The sequence below is a fragment of the Podarcis filfolensis genome (genome assembly GCF_964270895.1).
Source record: "Podarcis filfolensis genome assembly, chromosome: 1".
Taxonomy (NCBI): Eukaryota; Metazoa; Chordata; class Lepidosauria; order Squamata; family Lacertidae; genus Podarcis; species Podarcis filfolensis.
The window spans coordinates 65,671,718-65,691,341 of NC_139604.1; the positions used below are offsets into that span (position 1 = coordinate 65,671,718).

Below are 19,624 nucleotides of genomic sequence, written 5' to 3' on the forward strand. Positions count from 1 at the left end.
CAAAACAGATTTAACTTGGTGCTCAAAAGACAGCAGAGTAGATGCTATACAGATGTTTCTGGAGAAGAGTATTCTATAGAGGTAATCCTTGGTAGCTTCCTATTTAATCTGTAGACACGAGCCATTAACACCCAGAGAAACTTCACCAAACAATTAAATTCATACCTGAGAAGGCAGTCCTTTAGATCTTGGTCTTTGACCACATAGTGTTCTGTGGATCAACAGTATTTTGAATTGTGCCCAGAAACAAACTGAAACCCAGTGAAGATGTTTAAGTACTGAAATAATATGTTTGCTATAAGTCTCAGTTAATAAACTGATTCATTTTCCGGACCATTTAAAGTTCTGAAAATGGTATTTATGGCCAGATATACTTTTCATCAATTCCTGCTGGTGTGGCTGCATCACCTTCCACGAAAAGCTTATCTTGCCACAGTCATCTATGCCTTGTAAACCTCCAGGCTGGATCACTGCAGTGTGCTCTGTGTTAAGGATGTCTCCAAAAATCCTGAATACCTAAAAATCCTAACATATCCATACCATTTTGACTCTCAAGTAGAAAGCAGATAGGCTCAGGAAAACCATGTCTGCATGATAACAGATTGTAATGATCTGATTTAGACGACCATTACTTTTCTAGTGCAACCTCATACATTACCACTCAGAAATAAGTTGTATTGAGTTCCATGGAACCTGCTCCCATGGAAGTAAGCATAGGATTGCAGTCTTAAATTCTAAAGAAATTTAATGTTAAATATCTAACATTCACCTCTTTAAAATATTCTATATATTTTGTATGTATATATATATTGGATAGCATAGGCAGCATTTCATGTAACATGCAGTTATTCCGATGATGGAATATCAAGGTAACTGTTGAGTCTTGTAATGGTTCTTGTTTTCTGTGTTTATGAATTAGGTACAGTCAGTGCTTTTTTCTGGGGGTACACAGGGGTACGCATACCCCTAAACATTTTGTGATTCTAAGTTTGGCCTCATTGAGGGTCAGTATTTCAATATGAGTAGGTAAATGAGAGTACCCCTAAACATTTTTAAAGAAAAAAAGCACTGGGTATGGTATGTTTTGAAGAATGTTGCTTTAAAAGCAGCTGCAGCATGAGTGATCCTGTAAAAGTTAAGTTTATAGTTCCTTGGTAGCCACTAATTTTTGTTGGTGGAGTTTGAAATAATGCTTTGGATGATATGCTGCATAGAATAAATTCAGTTCCTACTTTGTGACCAACAGTTGACAATATTAAAGACACGAAGGTGTGGAAAATAAAGTGAAGGAATTAATGTATATGCAGCCAATCAAGATGTTAAAAGAACTGTCATAGAATGCTGGATGGGAAGTCAAATAGAATTACTGTATAAGAATAGAAAAAGGTGCAATTGTAAAACTTGAAAACTTTTTAAATAAATAAATAAGAATAAATTCAGCTCCTAAATCAAGGCAAATTCAGGTTAGCCTGAGATATTCTCTTGAGCTGTTAATCTGAGGCTTGCCTGCTGTATCTTGTCATCACAGCAGTATCAAAGCACTCAGAATGTAGAAGAGGAAAGGAAAAGGAAGTAGAATATACAAGTAATTACCTACAAATCATCTAGAGAGGCTGCAATCACATTTTATCTGCAACAATATCCTTCAGGTTTGGATGGCATGCACCCCATGGCAGTCCTCTTGCTGCTGAAGGGATCCTGGGGTGATCTGGGCTTTGATATGGTGCCATATTCTCCAAGGCTAATAATTCTTCCTTCCAGGATCCTTTCAGTGATGAAGGGCCACCAAAAGGGTCATTTGAAGAGGAAGACTAGCCTTAGAAGCCCTGAGAGTCCAGTTCCCTTTCTCACCTTTGCATTCAGTCTGTAGGGATTGTGGCCATCTGCTCCCTTTCAGCCTGTTCTTCTTTCATCCTCTCCCTCTGCAAGTTTTGGATATTTGGTGGAAGGAAGAGGGAGTCCCCAATATTTGTATGCACTGGTAGTAGGAGGTATGTTTTGTTGCTAAAGACTCTGTGCTTCCATGCCTTCTCAGTGTTTAGACACAAGGACACAAATAATGCACACAAATCATGTTTTCTTTATTCATTCATTGGAGGAGGTTGGTAGATAAGCCTAATGCCCTGAATTTCTTAACTGTTATGCTAGCAATCAGAACATACAGATGCAAGCAGGAGTTGAGCAAAAGAGCACACTCTCTGGTTTCTAGAGACTGGTATTCAGAACCATAGTACTTCCTTTGACCATGAAAGCAGAGAATAGCTTCCATTATGGCTAATAGACATTGATAGACTTATCTAAGAATTTTGTCTAACCCTTTTCTAAAGCCAACCAAGTTGATGACTATCACTGCAAGTTCCAGAGTTAACTACGTGCTACGTGAAGAAATCCTTTCTTTTATGTGTCCTGAATCTTCCAACATTCAGCTTCCTTGGATGTCCATGAGTTCCAAGGTTATGTGCGAGAGAGAAACTTTTCTCTCTCCACTTTCTCCATGCCATTCATAATTTTATAAACTTCAACCATGTCACTACTTATTCACCTTTTCTAAAGTCCCATATAGTGCAACCTTTTCTCTTGGGGGAGCTGCTCCATCTCCTTGATCTTTTTGGTTGCCCTTTTCTGAACCTGTTCCAACTCTACAATATCATTTTTGAGGTGAGGAGACAAGAACTGTACACAGTATTCCAAAGGCAGTCACACCATAGATTTGTATTATGATATCAGTTTTATTTTCAGTTCATTTCCTAATGATCCCTAGCTTGGAATTTGCCTTTTTCACAGCTGCCACACACTGGATTTACATCTTCATTCAGCTATTGACTATGACCCCAAGGTCTTGCTCCTTGGCCATTCACTACCAGTTCAGACCACATAAGTGTAGATGTAAAATAAATATTTTTTGCTGCAAAGAATCTTTGGAGCATTTACATTGATTTGCATTTTCCATTTTGACACCCATTCATTCAGTTTGGAGATGTCCTTTTGGAGCTCTTCACAATCTGTTTTTGTTTCAATAACCCTGAATTACTTAGTATCATCAGCAAACTTGGGAAAAGAGCACATGAGAAGCAAAAAATGCTTTTACGTCTCCCCCACCACCACCTGTCCTTCCCACCACTCCAGTTTCCAAGAAATGTGTGAAAGTCAACTAACTATGGAGTGTTGAACTGCAGCAAGGAGAAGTAATGCTGCTAAAAATAATAGTATACATATATTTTTATTTTCCTGTTTTGTTGTTTATTGGCTTCTAGTGTCAATTTTTCCTCTATAACAAGATATGTATTAAAATTTTGTTTGAAACAGATAAAAAATAATGGACCTCTGATCAACATGGTTTACAAAGTTCTAAAGAGCTCAGCACAAGGGTTACTATCCAGTATAAATGTAAGAGTGCCTGTAACGGAAATGTAACCATTCCATTGCTTTCTTCAGTGGCAGTTAATGTTTAAATGGCTAAGCATCCACAGGTGTCTCATGATACATACGACACCACAGCTTTCTGCAAGATGTGTGTTTTTGGAGGCTTTGTGCAATATTATGGCTGGCACAGTACTGCTTGATTTTATTTTCTCATGTGTTGGAAACTAGTGGTGATTCCATTTCTATAATTATGAAAATACAGAAGCATGCTAATTTTGTTTTGATTTTGCTGCTTTGACAATGAGTTGATTTTACGTGTACTGTTATATGATATAATTGCATATTTTTTCCTTGGCTCACTGTGCACTGTATACCTTTTAGATTTCAGATCAGTTCCCTTGCTTGCATATTTGTTGTTATACTGATTACTTACATTCTGTTATACCAATATATAGTATGTGTTGCTTATCTTAGAAAGTTTTAAATCCACACAATATTCTAGGTGGCAGTTTAAAAGGAAATGGTGCTTTACTGCAATAAAAAAAACCTAAATCTAAATATTGCCAAAAGGCAATAAGCCCTCCTGTATTTGATTATTTGGTTTCCATTTTATCAGTTTACAATGATGGGAACTTGAAGATGGAGCTGTGACAAATAGTCATGAATGGTAAATAGAACTAATAATAGTACTAATAATAATTCCAGCTTTTTTATAGCGCCTTCTGAATGTTCAAAGGCTTCACATACATTTTTCTCAGTAAACTTTGTAACGATCTTATACGGAAGGTCAGAATTATTACATCACCTTGCAGTCACATGGCTGCAGCTGAAACAGTACCTTTTATAAGGCTACCTAGTGTAATAATGCACAAGGTGAGTTTTGAACAAGACATTTTCTGGCTGACTACTTGTTCTCTTAGCCGTTATACTAACTACTATCTTCTGCCTCAAGAGTTAAATACCATTTTCATATCCTTTGGGTAAATCATGATGGCTTGGCCTCTGAGGTGATTTCATGTGGTGAAAATAAAAATATATTTCAGTTGTAAAAAACAACAACCCAGTAACATTCATTATTACATTTCTTGTTTGGGTTTTGTATGTAGCATTCGTGAAATATGTAAATATACATATATGTACATGGGTGCATGTGCTGAGAAACTGGGAAACACTTCTTGTAGCACCAGATTTGTTACAGATGAGGCGCGAGGAACCTCAGACCTGGGATTGAATGCTTCCCTCCAGGCCCTCATATCTGACCCTTGGAAGTCTGGCCCTGTTTCACGCCCCAAGTATTTTGTGTGGCTGGAATGTGTCCTTGAACTCTGATAATGCCTCCTGCTTGCCTGGATGGGTGATAAAGAGATTGCCGGGAGGAGGGGACAGGGCATGGGGCTAGCCTAGTGTACAGATATAAAATTAACATTCATTGTTCCATTCACTTTTGCCTCTAGCCCTGCTCATTACTGCATGTCTCCCTTGAAATGTTGGCCAGAAGGGAATGCAGCCCTTAGACAAGGGCTATAGGGCTATAACCAGGTTGTAGGCCAAACATATACACTGGTACCTCGGTTTAAGAACAGCCCTGTTTACGAACTATTCAATTTACGAACTCCGCAAAACTGGAAGTAGTGTCCCAGTTTGCGAACTTTACCTCGGTCTAAGAATGGAAGCCGAACAGTGGAAGGGCACCAGCGGCAAGAAACCTCATTAGGGAAAGTGTGTCTTGGTTTAAGAACCGTTTCGGTTTAAGAACTGACTTCCATAACAGATTAAGTTTGTAAACCAAGGTACCACTGTATTCTATTCACTTGAGAATTTTGTCTGATCTATTAGGATGGTTGCACATTCCACTCCTGTCTCTACTACCCCCCCTCACTTTACTGTGGGTCTGCTCACAATGCTGGGTCCATCCATCCATTCATCGCATCCATCCATTGCTCTTTTTATCCTGTATAGTGCAGGAACATAACACCTTATAGGGTCAGTATTTCTCTTCCAGCTACCAGCAGCATATTGCAGGTGAACATTTTTTGCATAAGGAAGTTTATCATTTGGAACCCAACCAAATTTGAAAGAATTGTTGTGCATGTGGATCCTCCATGAAACACTTTGGATCAGGGTCAATATATCAGGCTGCTATACCAGCAAAGAACTGGTGACGTTTATGGGTATTAAAACAATTTAAAACAATGTGTTTTTGAAAAAAAGCCCAAGAAACCTAACCTTTGAAATAGAACCACGGATGTTTAATTTTCAGCATTAAGAAATCAAAGAATTAGTGCTGGGAGGATGTAATCCAGCAAAATCTGCTGTGCTGTGTTAATATAAAATGGATTTGTTTAGAAATTTTGTATAAGAATCATAGAATGCGTGAAGATATAAATAATGCTGACTTTGCCCCGTTTGTTAAGAATTCACATTGCTGCTATAAAACTTTAAAGGTAAATTAAACAACCATATTTTAAAAGATCCCAAATTTTATATAAGATGTTTGTAATACTACTAGTGTAGGCAACATCATCATATGGGGATATATCTGTGGTGAAGAATCTGCTCCTTCCTAAGCCCTACCAGGCTTGTGCTGGCTGCCCACGGGAGATGATAGTGGGTGGCTTCTTTCTTTTCCCCTCCCTTCATTTTGCTATTAAAAAACAAACAAAACAAAAATTTCTATTGGTTTCAATGGGCAGGAAAATAACTGTGGTAGCTTCAGGGCTGGTGTAGTTTTTCTGTCTTATTGGGAGAATGGGAAATCTGTAGATCCTATGTGTCCAAGGCCTCTTGGATCTGTCTCAATAAGCTCTTTTCTTCTCTTACTACTGTCAAAGTAATGGCGACAGACCTTGCTGCTTCTGCACTAAGGAGACCTCTGGTTGCAGTCCTCCTCCTCCATCTGCAGACTACCCTCTAGGTCCACAGCATCCAGAGGCCCTTCTGCTGCCTCCCAAGGAGCTTAGATTCCTCCTTAAATAATCTTAAAATATAGAGGGAATTAGTAAAGTTTTCTCCAGACCGTTTTTGTTTATGACCAACTTTTAATTTTACTTTCAAATCTTTATTTTTGATTTTTTAGGTAACAGGGCGTGATACAATAAAAGAACGAAATGCGAAACCCATCAGGATTGGAGAAAGTGATATTGATGTAAGAATAAAGCATAATTTTACTGAGGATGCAGTTGTCCTGATGAATCCAGTTCTGTTTTATTATTCTAATCTTTTTTTATATACATTCTTGTTTGTAGGTGAAACTAAGTGTTCTGTGTGAACAAGACAGGATTCTACAAGACCTAGAAGACAAAATAAGAGCCCTGAAGGAAAATAAAGTAAATAGTATTGCAATCCCTCCATTGCCTTGTTTCTCTAACAGGTTTTGCAGTAAAATATGGCAATCACTGTAGTTACTGCAATTGCTTATTTTGGATAGTATGCTCAACTGCTGTGTTCATTGATGGGAACAGGGTTGAGGTGAAAATAGGATGCATTATTAAAATACAGTGATTTGGCAAATAGATGTCACACCATGTTTTGCTTGCAAGCCCCGCTGCTGGGTATGGAATTGGAATTAGAATGATCAAGGCAGAGGTCAACAATGGTTGATAACTGCTGTCCATAATCAACTTTTTGGAGATGAGGTCTGAAATTTCCCATGTTGTAATATTGCATTGAGTAGCTAAATTCTGTTTTCTGATACTTATCTAACCAAATGAGGACGATAGTAGATGCTGGTAGCATCATTAATAACATAGAATAAAAGTGAACAAGAACTAAGGCTGATTTGAGGTTAATAATATGGTAAAAAGAAAATAACAGCTCAATCCTATGCATATCTCCCTCAGATAATATGCATATATATTTCCAGGGCTAAAGGTCAGTTAGATATGTGTATAAATTTGTTTAAAATTTGCTGATGTGTTGCTTTTCAATATCTTTTAAATCTTCTACAGGATCAGTTGGAATCTGTCCTGGAAGTGCTGCATAGGCAGATGGAACAATACAAAGAGCAACCACAGCACACAGAAAAGATTTCATACCAGCAGAAACTTTTGCAGGAGGATCTCGTACATATTCGGGCAGAAATATCCAAAGTATCTACAGTAAGTAATTCCTAGAGATACAAAAGTTAACTTATAGACAAATATTTTAGTGTTCAGTCATTTTAATTCTATTTTCATGGCAGACCCACTGAAATGGGTTCGTTTTTTTAAAAATTGCTATAGTACTTCCAGAGTTGAGCTCTTAAGGGATCCTCACGGTTTTGGAGCCAGTGAATCCAAAGCCATAGTAAATTTTCTTTAGGCCCAGTCTTTTCTTATATGCTTAGAATAATGCCTCATCAGTTTCAGTGGGTATAATTTCCAAGTAAGAATGCATAGTTTTGTAAGCTAAAGTATATTTGTTTTTGGTATAAACAGCATAAAGTAGTTGCTTTAATGCTTAGATCAACCTGCAGCATTTTATATCTTTTATTGTTTGTTTGTTTGTTTGTTTGTTTGTTTGTTTATGTATTTCACAAGATGTAAATACAGTGGTACCTTGGGTTAAGAACTTAATTCGTTCTGGAGGTCCGTTCTTAACCTGAAACTGTTCTTAACCTGAAGCACCACTTTAGCTAATGCGGCCTCCAGCTGCTGCCGCACCACCGGAGCACGATTTCTGTTCTCATCCTGAAGCAAAGTTCTTAACCCGAGGTACTATTTCTGGGTTAGCGGAGTCTGTAACTTGAGGCCTCTGTAACCTGAGGTACCACTGTACTGCTTAATTGTACTAAAACCTCAAAACGGTTTACAAAAAGAATGAAACAATAAATTATCAGTGAAAAGCAGTTTAAAACAACTATTTAAAACATTGAAAAAATAATTAGAATCAACAATAAGCTAAAAACCAGATTAAAACTCATGTCAGCATTCTAGTTTTCTGAATAGGTTTTCCTAAACAAATATGTTTTTAGCAGGCACCGAAAACAGTACCATGAAAGTGCGTGACTGATGTCAATAGGCAGGGAGTTCCAAAGTTTGGGTGCTGCCACACAAATATCTTTCAAGGCATTGGGGAGCATCATCTCACACAGTGAAGCATTAATGATGCTCTAGACCCAACCAGTCAGACCCCCCTCTGCTAGATTTAATAAGCCAGGAGGGATAGGGGTCCAGAGGCCAGCTGAAACTGAACTCACAACACATCATTGATTCTGGCACTGGTTACGTCAACCAGAGTGGCAACAATTGCAGAGTCAATATCACTCTGAACTCTAGAGACTTTATCTTTAGAGTGTGTAGCCAGTTGATCCCAGTGGGTCCTCAAATGTTCCAGATGTCCCTCCCCACAATGTGAGTCAGTAACCTCTGAACTGTCTAAAAGAATTCCATCAGCCGCCTTCTAGAGGATGCAATGCAAACTGCAAAATGAGCCTTCTTCACAGCTGATACTGCTGCATGGTAAACACAATTATGTGCTCTGAACAGTGTCCCATCAGCTTTAAAGTGAGGCGTGCATTAGTTGTGCTCTAGTCTTTGTCTGGCTTGTTTCATATCCTGGAGCTCCCCAGAATACCAAGATGTTACTCTGGCTCCATAGTGCTGGAGAGGACATGTGGGAGCATAGCGAGATCAGGGCTTTGACAGGCTCATTAGCTTTATCCACTGGGAAATATCATCATCATCCTGCCTTTTTCTCTGAGAGGGACTCAAGGTGACTTACAGACAAAACTGAAACAGCTAAAAACATAGGTGGGGGGCATATTCAGTCTCCCAGAGCATTCAGGAACACCTCAGGTTCCATCTTTCTCTAAGGGTGGGGAATCCATATGGACCCACCACACACACAGGATGGTGGGGATGAAAGGATAAAGCTGAATATTTTGTCTTTGCCAACAGGAAATGGAAAATGCCTGGAATGAATATCTGAAACTGGAAAAAGATGTACACCAGCTGAAGCAAGCCTTACAGGAACAAATGAACAGATCGTTTTTTTCTCAGGTGAGGCTTATTCAGCTTCATGATTCAAGCAGCTTTTGCACAATGTGCCCAAGCCCTTTGGCAGCATAGCCAGATCTTGTCCCACTATGTGAGCGAATCTTGAGGTAAATGCAGGGGCCAGGATTCCACTTGCACAGTGGGGCTTTCCCCTCTCTCCTCCCTATGCCCCACATATCCCCTGAAATTGTTTAGAGGTTGAGAGAATTCCCAGAACAGCATGCAGGGGCAGAAGAGGGGGAATCATTCTATTTGGCAAGCCAAAATGTTTGCTGTGACAGAACAATCGCCTTAGACCAATATTGAATTCCTCACACTTGTGGAGAGTTGCACGTGTGTATTCCACCACAGTGTGCTGTAATAATGCACCACCATGATGTCTGCATGCACAGTATCTCCTGTAAGCTATCAGAAAGAAAACTGAACCGCCATGCAGGAAGCTATATTTGTTGTTGTCCCTTAGGAAAACTCTGAGGCTGTATGCATTGTGTAAGCTCTCCTTTCCTCTCAGTTCTGGCTGCTTTTTCAACAGCAACCTACGTGTTATACCAAAAAGCATGTATCAGTAGCCCAGTGACTTCCTTTTTTGCTCTTGGGAAAGCTGCTTTAGGAGTGAGGGATTGGCAATGAATAAGTGAAGGAAATGGGCAACTAGGCAAATAACAATTTTCACACAAGGCCTGAGGTCTGGGAGTGCTGCTGCCAGTCAGCATAAATGGTACCACTGGTCTAATTTAGTATGAGGTAGCATCATGTGTTTCTGCGTTCATTTAGACTTACTACATAGAGTTTCAATATTCTCATTATTTATTTTCAAATTCATACTTGATTGCTTTTAGTAATGAGACACAAACACATGTATGTTTGGAATGTAGACCAATTATGCCAAGCAGGCTATTGCTCCTTTTTGGTCACGGGAACCTTCATTCAAGGAATTAGGATTTCTTAAATTGCATCTCATATAATCTTTTTTTAAAAGATTATGCACATTCCCCATTTGCTGACATGAATTGATCAAAATTGACCTTTGTAATTTCATCTCTCAAGCAAACTCTTAAAATGTATTACAAAGAAAAAGTCTGTATTACTTAAAAGGAAGTTATAATTAATTTTGAGATAAAAGTAAGATTTCGATGAGAACTTGGGAGTGCTCCTTGACATTTTGCATTGTTATATTAATAAGCTCTTGGAAAAACTGCAGGGGGGGGGGAGGTTTGGTATTTGAATGGAAAAAAGGATGTTCAGAAGTTGCACCCAAGTTAAACAGTATATTAGTGTTCATCTCAAGGATAAAATGGCATGGCTTTACAGGTTATTAAGCAGATTATTTCTGCTTATTTAATGTATTAACTTTTTAATTTTGCTGCTTCTGAAAAGTGTCATGCAAATAAATAAAAATATTAACCAATAAAACATTCCAGAAATTCAGATTTAAATCAAACTGTTACAAATCCATATCAAACTGGAATAGAAATCCAAATGCCTGTCTGGAGAGATTTTTAAAAATTTCATTTCTACACCTGCACATATAAAGAGAAGAGGGTTTACTCACTAACAACAGCAAAAAAAAAAAAGGGAATAAAGCCTCTCTTATCTTGATTTTTGAGTTTCATTCATTTTAGTGGTTTGAACCCCAAACAGAATGTACACATCAGGGTTTTATCACACCCTTACCTACTGTCTTCCCATTGCCCCGTGAAAGACTGTGGTTGCAGTCCACAGACCCTCTGGAACAGTGTACGGTGAGGTACAGGTGGCTATTGCTTGAGGGGCAGGGTTGGTGAAAACTAATGCTCCCCGCATACATAGGCAGAAGTTATATCCATTTACACATGGATCACTGCATTCCCAGTGGATGTTTGTTTTCCAGAAACTCACACTTTGTCTCTTTCAGCCACACATACATCATAGCACTTACAATCTACCTAACTGCCCAGCACTGAGAAAAAGTGTTTTACTTGCCATCTGTCTTTAATACCTTCATTGTAGCACACTACTATACTGGATAATGACATTATCCAAAATATTGTACAACTAGCAGAGAGCATAAATGAGCAAAATGTATTAAGTTAAGGCAGAGCTTCTTACCTGATTTTTAAAATTGTTTCTCATAGATAAATTCCATGTGTCAATCATCTTGTAGGTTGGGTTATCTATTACTATTCTTTATTTGTGCATGATAAGATAAGCCCAGTGTTAAAGATGCTAACCACAATGCTGTTTTTCCCACACACATATGAGAAGAACAGACTTGACAAATCAGGACCAGCATTGTGTGCGTTGGTTTGTAGCAGGGTAGCAACACCAGTGGTTGCTGCTGCCCTTGAGTTAGACTTTACTGTCAGGACCATTGTCCCTTCATGCAAAAATGATGTAAGAGATCTCTCATTTTCAACTATGCTGTTTTGTAGCCAAAGCAACCATATACAACATTTTATTTAAAGCAAAATAAATGGAAAAATATGTTTTGTGCTTATGTAACTATTGTTCATATTTTTGCCATTCCTTCACCATCTTCCTGGTCTTCATTGCTTATTAGGAGAAAGCCCAAATGCAAAAAGATTTATGGAGAATAGAAGATGTTACGGCTGGCCTAAGTGCAAACAAATCCAACTATAAAGTCATCATAGAGTCTATAAAGAATCCAGGTAAGTAAAATGCACACATTTTAATGCATACATTAAAAGCTATATCTCCTTATCCAGATCTAAGCTTGAATTAAATTTGGCAGCCACATTTTTTTCATTGAGGAGTTGCCTCTGTTATTTTAGGACAATGATATCTGCATCACAGAGGAATCTCCTTGGTTCACTTCTAATCCTGCATAATGATGGGAGATTGTCCAACATTATGCATTCAAATTGGCTGCTTATCATTCTTAACTTTTCTAACAAAAGCATATCCCATCTTGCACTGCTGGCAACTTTTCTCTCACCTTCTCATTAGCGTTACCATTCAGGGCCTGCTGAAATCTGTCAGGTTCATACATAGAAAAGTATGTCTTTTTATATTTCCAAAAGTAGTTCAATAAACATTAAGGTGCTGTGTCTAAATATTATATTTAGGTTCATATTGTGCATGTGGATTCCTCAGTGTTTCTGACCTACATCTGTGTGCATTATGTCTTCCTCTTTGCAGAGAGAAAAACAGTGCCTTCGTTTTCAAAACCTCTAGTGCCTTCATTATCATCTACTCTCATGTCAGGGGACAGCAAACTTTCTACTCAGCAAAGTTCACCATCTAGTCCTGTCAAGCCCTCTTTAGAAGTCAGACTTCTTCCGCAGCCTTATACGCAACCTAGAATGTTCTCGCCATCCCAGCAAATGAAAAAAGTTGAGCCTCCAGTTCAGTCACCTGTAAAATTAACGCCAAATGTTGTAAGTGTCATAACTACGGTATCATGTAATCAGTGGGCTAAAAGCAGTTCTTTTTTCTGGGAGAATGCAGGAGTATGCATACCCCTAAACGTTTTGTGAATCTTTGTACTTTTGTCCATTTACTGTATTTATTTTTCCCGATTTGAACTATAAAATGGTAATTCCCTTGAGTAAAAATGAGAGTACCTCTAAACATTTCTTTTAGGGGGGGGGAAAGCACTGGCTAGTAGTATCTGGGAATGGGTTTTCTTTGTGTATACAACATACAGTAATGAAGCCTGATACCAGACAGCATATTATTCTGACTCTCTTTACCTCAGTTTTGCAATGCTCTGAATTGAGATGTAATGCTGTGACTTGTTGGCGCTGCTTAAGAAAGACAGGAAACAAGACTGAAGAAATACCCAAAACACATTCTTGAAGCTGTGTTCAGGCCATTTAGTTTGAATTCATGCACATTATTTTCTTGGATTTAAACAAAAGAAATGTCAGTTTTACCATTTTGTGCCTGTTGAAATGGCTGAACACCGCAGGCTAAAGGACATGTTTGCTTCTTAATATTGTGTCAGGAAGACGAAGCGCCACCAAGACCTCCTCTTCCACAGTTGTACAGCCCTGATGACCACCCACCAGCCGTCCCACCTCTTCCCAGGGAAGCCACTGTCATCAGGCACACCTCAGTGCGGGGCCTGAAACGCCAGTCAGATGAAAGGAAACGAGACCGTGAACTAGGGCAGTATGTCAACGGAGATTACAGGGTAAGCACGCAGGCCCTGGTTTTCCAAATGTAGTTGTATTGCTTTAAAAAGTATGTTTCCTCAAATATGACCATTATGAAACATAATATGATGACTTCAGGGAGACAGTATATGACTCCAACAAAATTATGAAAATGTGTCCTATATTTTTGCAATCTGATTTAGTCAAGTGTTTATCTGTACAGGTAGAACTCCGCTCATATGTGAGTGAACCTGAACTGGAAACAATAGGCAGTGATCTGAGCCAACCTTCTGCTGGTTTTCTAGGTACTGACAGTAGATACCAAACATTACCTAGCAGAGGTAAGTTAAGAGATTCACCAGTACATATAAATATAGATTCAAAGCTGTTTAGTTCCATTTGATACATGGGTGTGTTAGAACTCCACATGATTCTAGAAGGGACAGGGATAGAAGGATCCTATCCAGTCCTATACTAAGTGCTTAAGCTTTCATTGTATCCCTTTCCCTGGCAGACTAACCCACCTAACTGAGACTGTGTTATCCCAGAAGCAGAGCTTTTAGTGACTCACACCAGAGATGAATGAACAATTCAGTTAAAAGAATCTACATAGCTTGAGTCTGAAGCCACATCTATCCATCAGCAATAATGTTATCACTAATATTTACTTGTAGATTCTCTGGGAGCTAAATGCTCTAAATAGATCTTTTTAAAAAGAAAATCGGGTGTTTCATATTTGAGCTCTATAAAAACTGTTGTATGGATACTATCTAGACCCAGTGATTTGTTAGTTTTTAATTTGTCAGTACACTGCTGTGTCATCCATACACCGATAAATCCTTCAACTTAGCTGGCCCTTTGCTTAGCTGGTCCTTTGTATGGGACAGATAGCATTGCATTTCAGAGAAAGTTGCCTTGCCTTTCAGCCTCCTACCTAGCAACCTAAATTTAGCTTCCAGGACCTCATAGCTGCATTTCTTGTTCCATTTCAAACACCTCTTTCTTGAAATTTGCTGTTAGTTTTGAGCATATAGCCTGTTCACAAATCAGGACAGCCAGATCTTTTTACATGTAGTTAATAGGACATACCTGGATAGAAAGAAAAATATATATTAAAAAATAGATTTAGAAAGCACTGAGTACATTTCTTCCTAAATACAATTTTGCTTTAAAAGCACCTTTTTCCTTTGTAAAGGATTATCTGGCTCAACTTCCAGACTGCATCAGTCATCAACAGCTTCATCATATGCAACATTTCGAAGAGATGGTTCCAAGGTAATTCTGCACATATCTTTATGGATACCAAATCTAATCAACAGAGTTGCTTTTTGCTTTAATATATAACAAGTTCAGCCACAATATAAGATAGGTGGGGTTATATAATTCTGTTCAGTTTAGGGTTTATAGTTATTGCAACTCCAGTTGTCAGAATTGTTAATTACCTATGCCTCTTGTGTAAAATTAGGTGCTTGCAGCATAGGGACGTATTTACTTTCGAGAAAGAGGTTACAATGTATGGGAAACTGACAGCTTTTTTGTTTCCATTGAAAGAAGAAAAGGATTGGTCACTGTCTTTAGCCTTTTATAGTGACATACTCTAAACAGAATTGTTCTAGAGTATGTGCATTACAGTTTGGAAATAAAAAGGGAAATCCAGTACAGTGTATGGTCTAGCAGGTGCATCTACTATTATAATAAAGGGGAGGCAATTTTTGCTGATGCTTCCATCCTCTCCCCTTTTAAAAAAAATAGCAGACACCTCTGATGGATCAGAAGCCATTCTGTATGTAGAACAGGAGCTTTGGATTTCGTCCCTAGGATACAGCTTTAAAAGTATTAAATATCACACGCTCTTGTTAACAGGATAGACCGAAGAGTGCCTTGGAACGTTTATACTCCGGAGATCACCAAAGAGGCAAGATGAGTGCCGAGGAACAACTAGAAAGAATGAAACGACATCAAAAGGCATTAGTTCGTGAACGCAAGAGAACTCTTGGTCAAGGAGAAAGACAGTCTGTCTCGTCACGATCATTCGTCCGGCCTGTTTCTGCAGACGTAGGCTCAGTATGTTAGACATGCCTTAAGAGGACTAGACTAAAAATATGATCTGTAGCTTCTCTAGTAAGCACTTTTATTTGAAAGTGCATTACACTTGTATTATTTAATTATAGTGCTATATCAATTTCTGAAGTGCAAATAACAGAATATGGCTTTTAACTCTAAATAGTCACAGCTTAATGTAGCAGGTGCAGAAGTAACGGCATAAGAAAAGTCTAGCAATGAAAGAATTTTGTGGAAATGGATTCATATATGGATATTGGGTTGGTCTTGGCTTATCCCCCCCCCCTCTATTGCAGGGGTAGGGAATCTGTGGACCTCTAGATATTGTTGAACTCCCAGCCAGCATGGTCAGTGGTTGGAATTATGGTATTCCAGCAACATTTGGAGTGCTACAGCTTTCCCACCTCATCCTATTGGCTTAAGCTATGCTATGAAAACAATAAGTTTGCATTTTTTTCTGATTGAACCATAAAAGAATGAGCTCTGTAGATGTAGGTAGTACATTAAAGAAACTATATTGCAAGTTTAGTAGACCATAGTAGCTATGGTTCTGTCAAATAAAGATTTTTTTAAAGAAAGCATAGGATTTGACAAATTTTATATATTAACTATAAAGTGTAGAAGCTAATTTAACAGATGTTTATACAGCTGCTAATGTCCATTTATAAATTATTATTCAGATTCCTAGAATAGTCTAGCAAGTATCTGCATTCAGTTAGCAAAAATTAAGTTATTTCAATGGTTAAATGTTGGATTAAATATAAACATAGGGTGATTCATTTTGGGTGGTTAACCACAGCATTTCTTACTGGTTCAGTCATTTCTATTTTACATAACAAATCTTAAGTAATTTTACAAAGAAGTATATCCCATTATAATTAGTAAGATTTACTTCCAATGAATGGGCATGATCTAAGAGTGATGTGCACAGAACAGAATTTCATGCAGAGCAAAGTTCCATTTGCCATTTCTACAACAGCAGTTATCATTGCCAAAGAATGAGGCTCTTAAAAAATGAATAGTTTGTCTCTTTAGTTATGGTAGCTATCTGGGACAGAAACAGCGAGCAAAGCCTTTTTTTACGGCATGTGCTGGTTTTGCTTATGTGTGCACTGCATTTTGGGATTGCAACCACCCTGCTTAGGATCCGGGTGCCAGGCTGCTGCCTTAAACATGTTTACATGGAAATAATCTCCACTAAACTAAATGGGATTTACTTTCAGTATTTGGCCTCAGTCCAATGCACAGTTAAAAGTACAGAGCGCCTGTTGAAATTTTGTGTTTTTAGTATTCGTTGTGCATTTTCTAAGCATTGCTCAGAATACTTCTTTCTCTGGAATGTGTCCGTTGTGAATGTTGATGTAAAAAAAAAGCAGAAAAGAGCCATTTTTAAATGAAAGTAATACACCACCCAATGTAGATTTTTAAATATAAATTTATAGTTGTGGGACATACAAAACCTTGCTGAAGTGTCACTTCTGAAAATAATGTTAGCTTGTGGCCAATGTGTTGAGGATTATGATAAATTTCAGATGGGTAACTATACTAGTCTGTTGCAGCAAAACAGATTTATTGTAGCTCGATCTATGGCCCAGATGCATGAAGTGGTAGTCTAAGAACCAAATTATTTTATCTGTTAAATAAGTAAATGCACTTAATATGTCTGATTTGAGTTTTTTGAACTGCAGCTTCTTGGGTGGGAGCGATCAAGACCATGGCACAGCGGAGTGGAGAGGTCTAACCCCAAACGATGATTTGTCCCAGTAGGGCAGCTGCATAGACAGTAATGGCAACTTCCCTCCTGGGACACAGCAGTTTTGGAAAGTGTGCCAGAGTCCCAGCATGCCAAAGTCCTCATTCTAATGACACACACATACTGTGACTGCTATTTAATAACAAAAGTCAGAGAAGTTAAGTGCATTCATAAATTTAGAATACTGGCACGTCAAGCCAAATTCTGGCTTGTTACTGGCTGCATCTTATAGTTAGCAAGGATAGATAAACCCAGTTTCAGAAAGTCCAGGTTCAGTTGGCATGCTAAGCCTAACCTTGGCTTAGCTCAGTGCCTGGGAGAAAAATGGTCAGGGAGTAGCAAAGCAACTGCAGGTTCCTATCTGGGAACCCATGTGCTCAAGCAGTCCGATACTTTGGCCTACCATGATGTGCAAATCAGACCATTATGTAGTTTGGCTCTTAGAAGTTAGGTATAACTATAACAGTGCTTTGGGGGGGGGGAGGTGCTCAAAGGTACACAGTACTGATACTTTCCCCCCCCCCAATGTTAAAAGTGTGGCACTCACTGTAATAACTTCATGGTGAGTACTGGCACCCCGTTTAATGCGGGGAACAGTCATTCTATTTTTTTTAAAAAAGGCACTGGGTGTATAGATCTTGATTGCAGCTGAGGAAGGAGGATCAAAGTGAGTCCAAAAGGTCAAACAATGCAAGAGATAATGGTAGGTGAATTACAGTGTTATGCATAGCACAAATGAAAAGAAGATCCAATGAATATAAGATCCAATCAGTGTTGATGTGACCCTCCCCTGATTAGCAGCCACTGGAACCGTTACTTTCCATAGCAAGCTAGCCATTTCCATTATTTCTGGAGTGTCACATTTGCTAATGAATTCACATACAGTGGCTTTATATTGGAGTGTCACTTTGAAATCTTTTTCTTAGATTTCAAGTCCTAGAAGGTTAAAATGCTCTTCCGCTGGTTTTTATGACTATTTTAAATGTCTGATTTCTCTCCATATATTCTTGAGCATAGAGACCAGCCTGATTAATTTTTTAATGGCATTTAGATGTGAGTGAACAAGCTTTTGATGTCAGACTGACATCGTTTGGTCTAACAGAATGTTGCTCTTAGCTAATACTTCTATAATTCGTTGTTAAGAATTTTCCTTAAAGATATAGTATCCTTTCCTGCTTCCTGTTCTTATTTGCAGACAGACACATCCCCAACCTTAAGCAATAATTGGTCGCCTAAAAGTGTGTAACAAACTCCGGTGTCAACTCTGGATGGTATCCTACAAAGGGCTTCCAGCAGTGCAAGGGTTTCCTCTTGTGCAAGGGTTTCCTCTTGTGCAATGGAACTTCTCCTCTCCCTGCCTACACCCTTCCCAAATGGTTGGGGGAATCTCCAGAACAGTTCTGGGGGCCAGACAGAGAAGAGGGAAGGAAAGTTCCATTGCACAGCCAAAAGCCCTTCTGCTAGCAGAAGCACTTTTTTGGATACCACCCTGCTTCCATATTTGATTAGGTGTTGCATTCATTTTGATTGGGTTCTGTAATAATTTATAATAATTTAATAATTTATTATTTATACCCTGCCCATCTGGCTGTGTTTCCCCAGCCACTCTGGACAGCTCCCAACTGAATATTGAAAACACAATACAACATTAAACATGAAAAAAGTCCCTAAACAGGGCTGCCTTCAGATGTATTCTGTATTCACTTGTGCTCTGCATAATACTGTAACACTGCTACAGGTGTAGTCTTTGGCCCCACTTTGTAAAAAAACCCAATATCTTAATTTTTCTCTCTGTATTTAAGGTGGGCACTGGCCTATGAAAGCTTACATCGCAATGAATTTGTTATTTTTTAAGGTGTCATGGGAATTTGTTGCTTAGGATAATGATTTCATTATAACACTGAGAGATTTACACAATCACAGTAACATTAATTCTTTGCATTGCCTTCTCCTCTTGGTACACTAGAACTATGTAATGCTCATCACCTGCCTAATTCATTGCACAAGGTCTCTTGCTTCTAGAGTTGCCACTCACATCATACATAATGGCTTTCATGTTTGTTTTTAAATTTTCTAATTATTTAAAACAATTTCTAACTAGACCACTCAGTTTCTGCCAGGCTTAATTGCATTTTAGTAGCTTTTTGTTAAATTCCTACTGAGTTTTTCATTTTTGTTGTGGGCTTTGCCCTTTAACCCTTTTTGTTCCCATTTTAAATAGTTGCTTAGTAGCACTAATTTGCAATTCATTTATGATTCATTACTTTACTAAATACACATTTGGACTCTTAAAGGGACCTGGTGCATTCAGATTTATATATTTGCAGTCACACTTTAATTGAGTAACAGTATATATCTTTTAGGAAAGGTAAAGC

General features: G+C 38.4%; 1 protein-coding gene across 37 annotated transcripts in view; it reads left to right on the plus strand.

The window, feature by feature from the left end:
* PLEKHA7 (pleckstrin homology domain containing A7) overlaps positions 1-19,624 on the plus strand; it is a 159,501-nt gene that overhangs the window by 122,539 nt on the left and 17,338 nt on the right. For 16 of the 37 annotated variants that reach the window (XR_014542208.1, XM_083589258.1, XM_083589233.1 and 13 more), the window contains 10 exons: positions 6,440-6,508; positions 6,609-6,689; positions 7,311-7,460; positions 9,240-9,341; positions 11,878-11,986; positions 12,477-12,715; positions 13,285-13,473; positions 13,659-13,776; positions 14,631-14,710; positions 15,299-15,499. Coding sequence is in view for 34 of the 37 variants with exons in the window: in XM_083589258.1 (XP_083445384.1) it covers positions 6,440-6,508; positions 6,609-6,689; positions 7,311-7,460; positions 9,240-9,341; positions 11,878-11,986; positions 12,477-12,715; positions 13,285-13,473; positions 13,659-13,776; positions 14,631-14,710; positions 15,299-15,499 (1,338 nt within the window). In the remaining 3 variants the exon portion in view is untranslated. Of the gene's footprint in view, positions 1-3,306; positions 3,388-6,439; positions 6,509-6,608; positions 6,690-7,310; positions 7,461-9,239; positions 9,342-11,877; positions 11,987-12,476; positions 12,716-13,284; positions 13,474-13,658; positions 13,777-14,630; positions 14,711-15,298; positions 15,557-19,624 lie in introns of all 37 variants that reach the window. The other 21 variants (XR_014542206.1, XM_083589227.1, XM_083589257.1 and 18 more) reach the window with 5 other exon arrangements.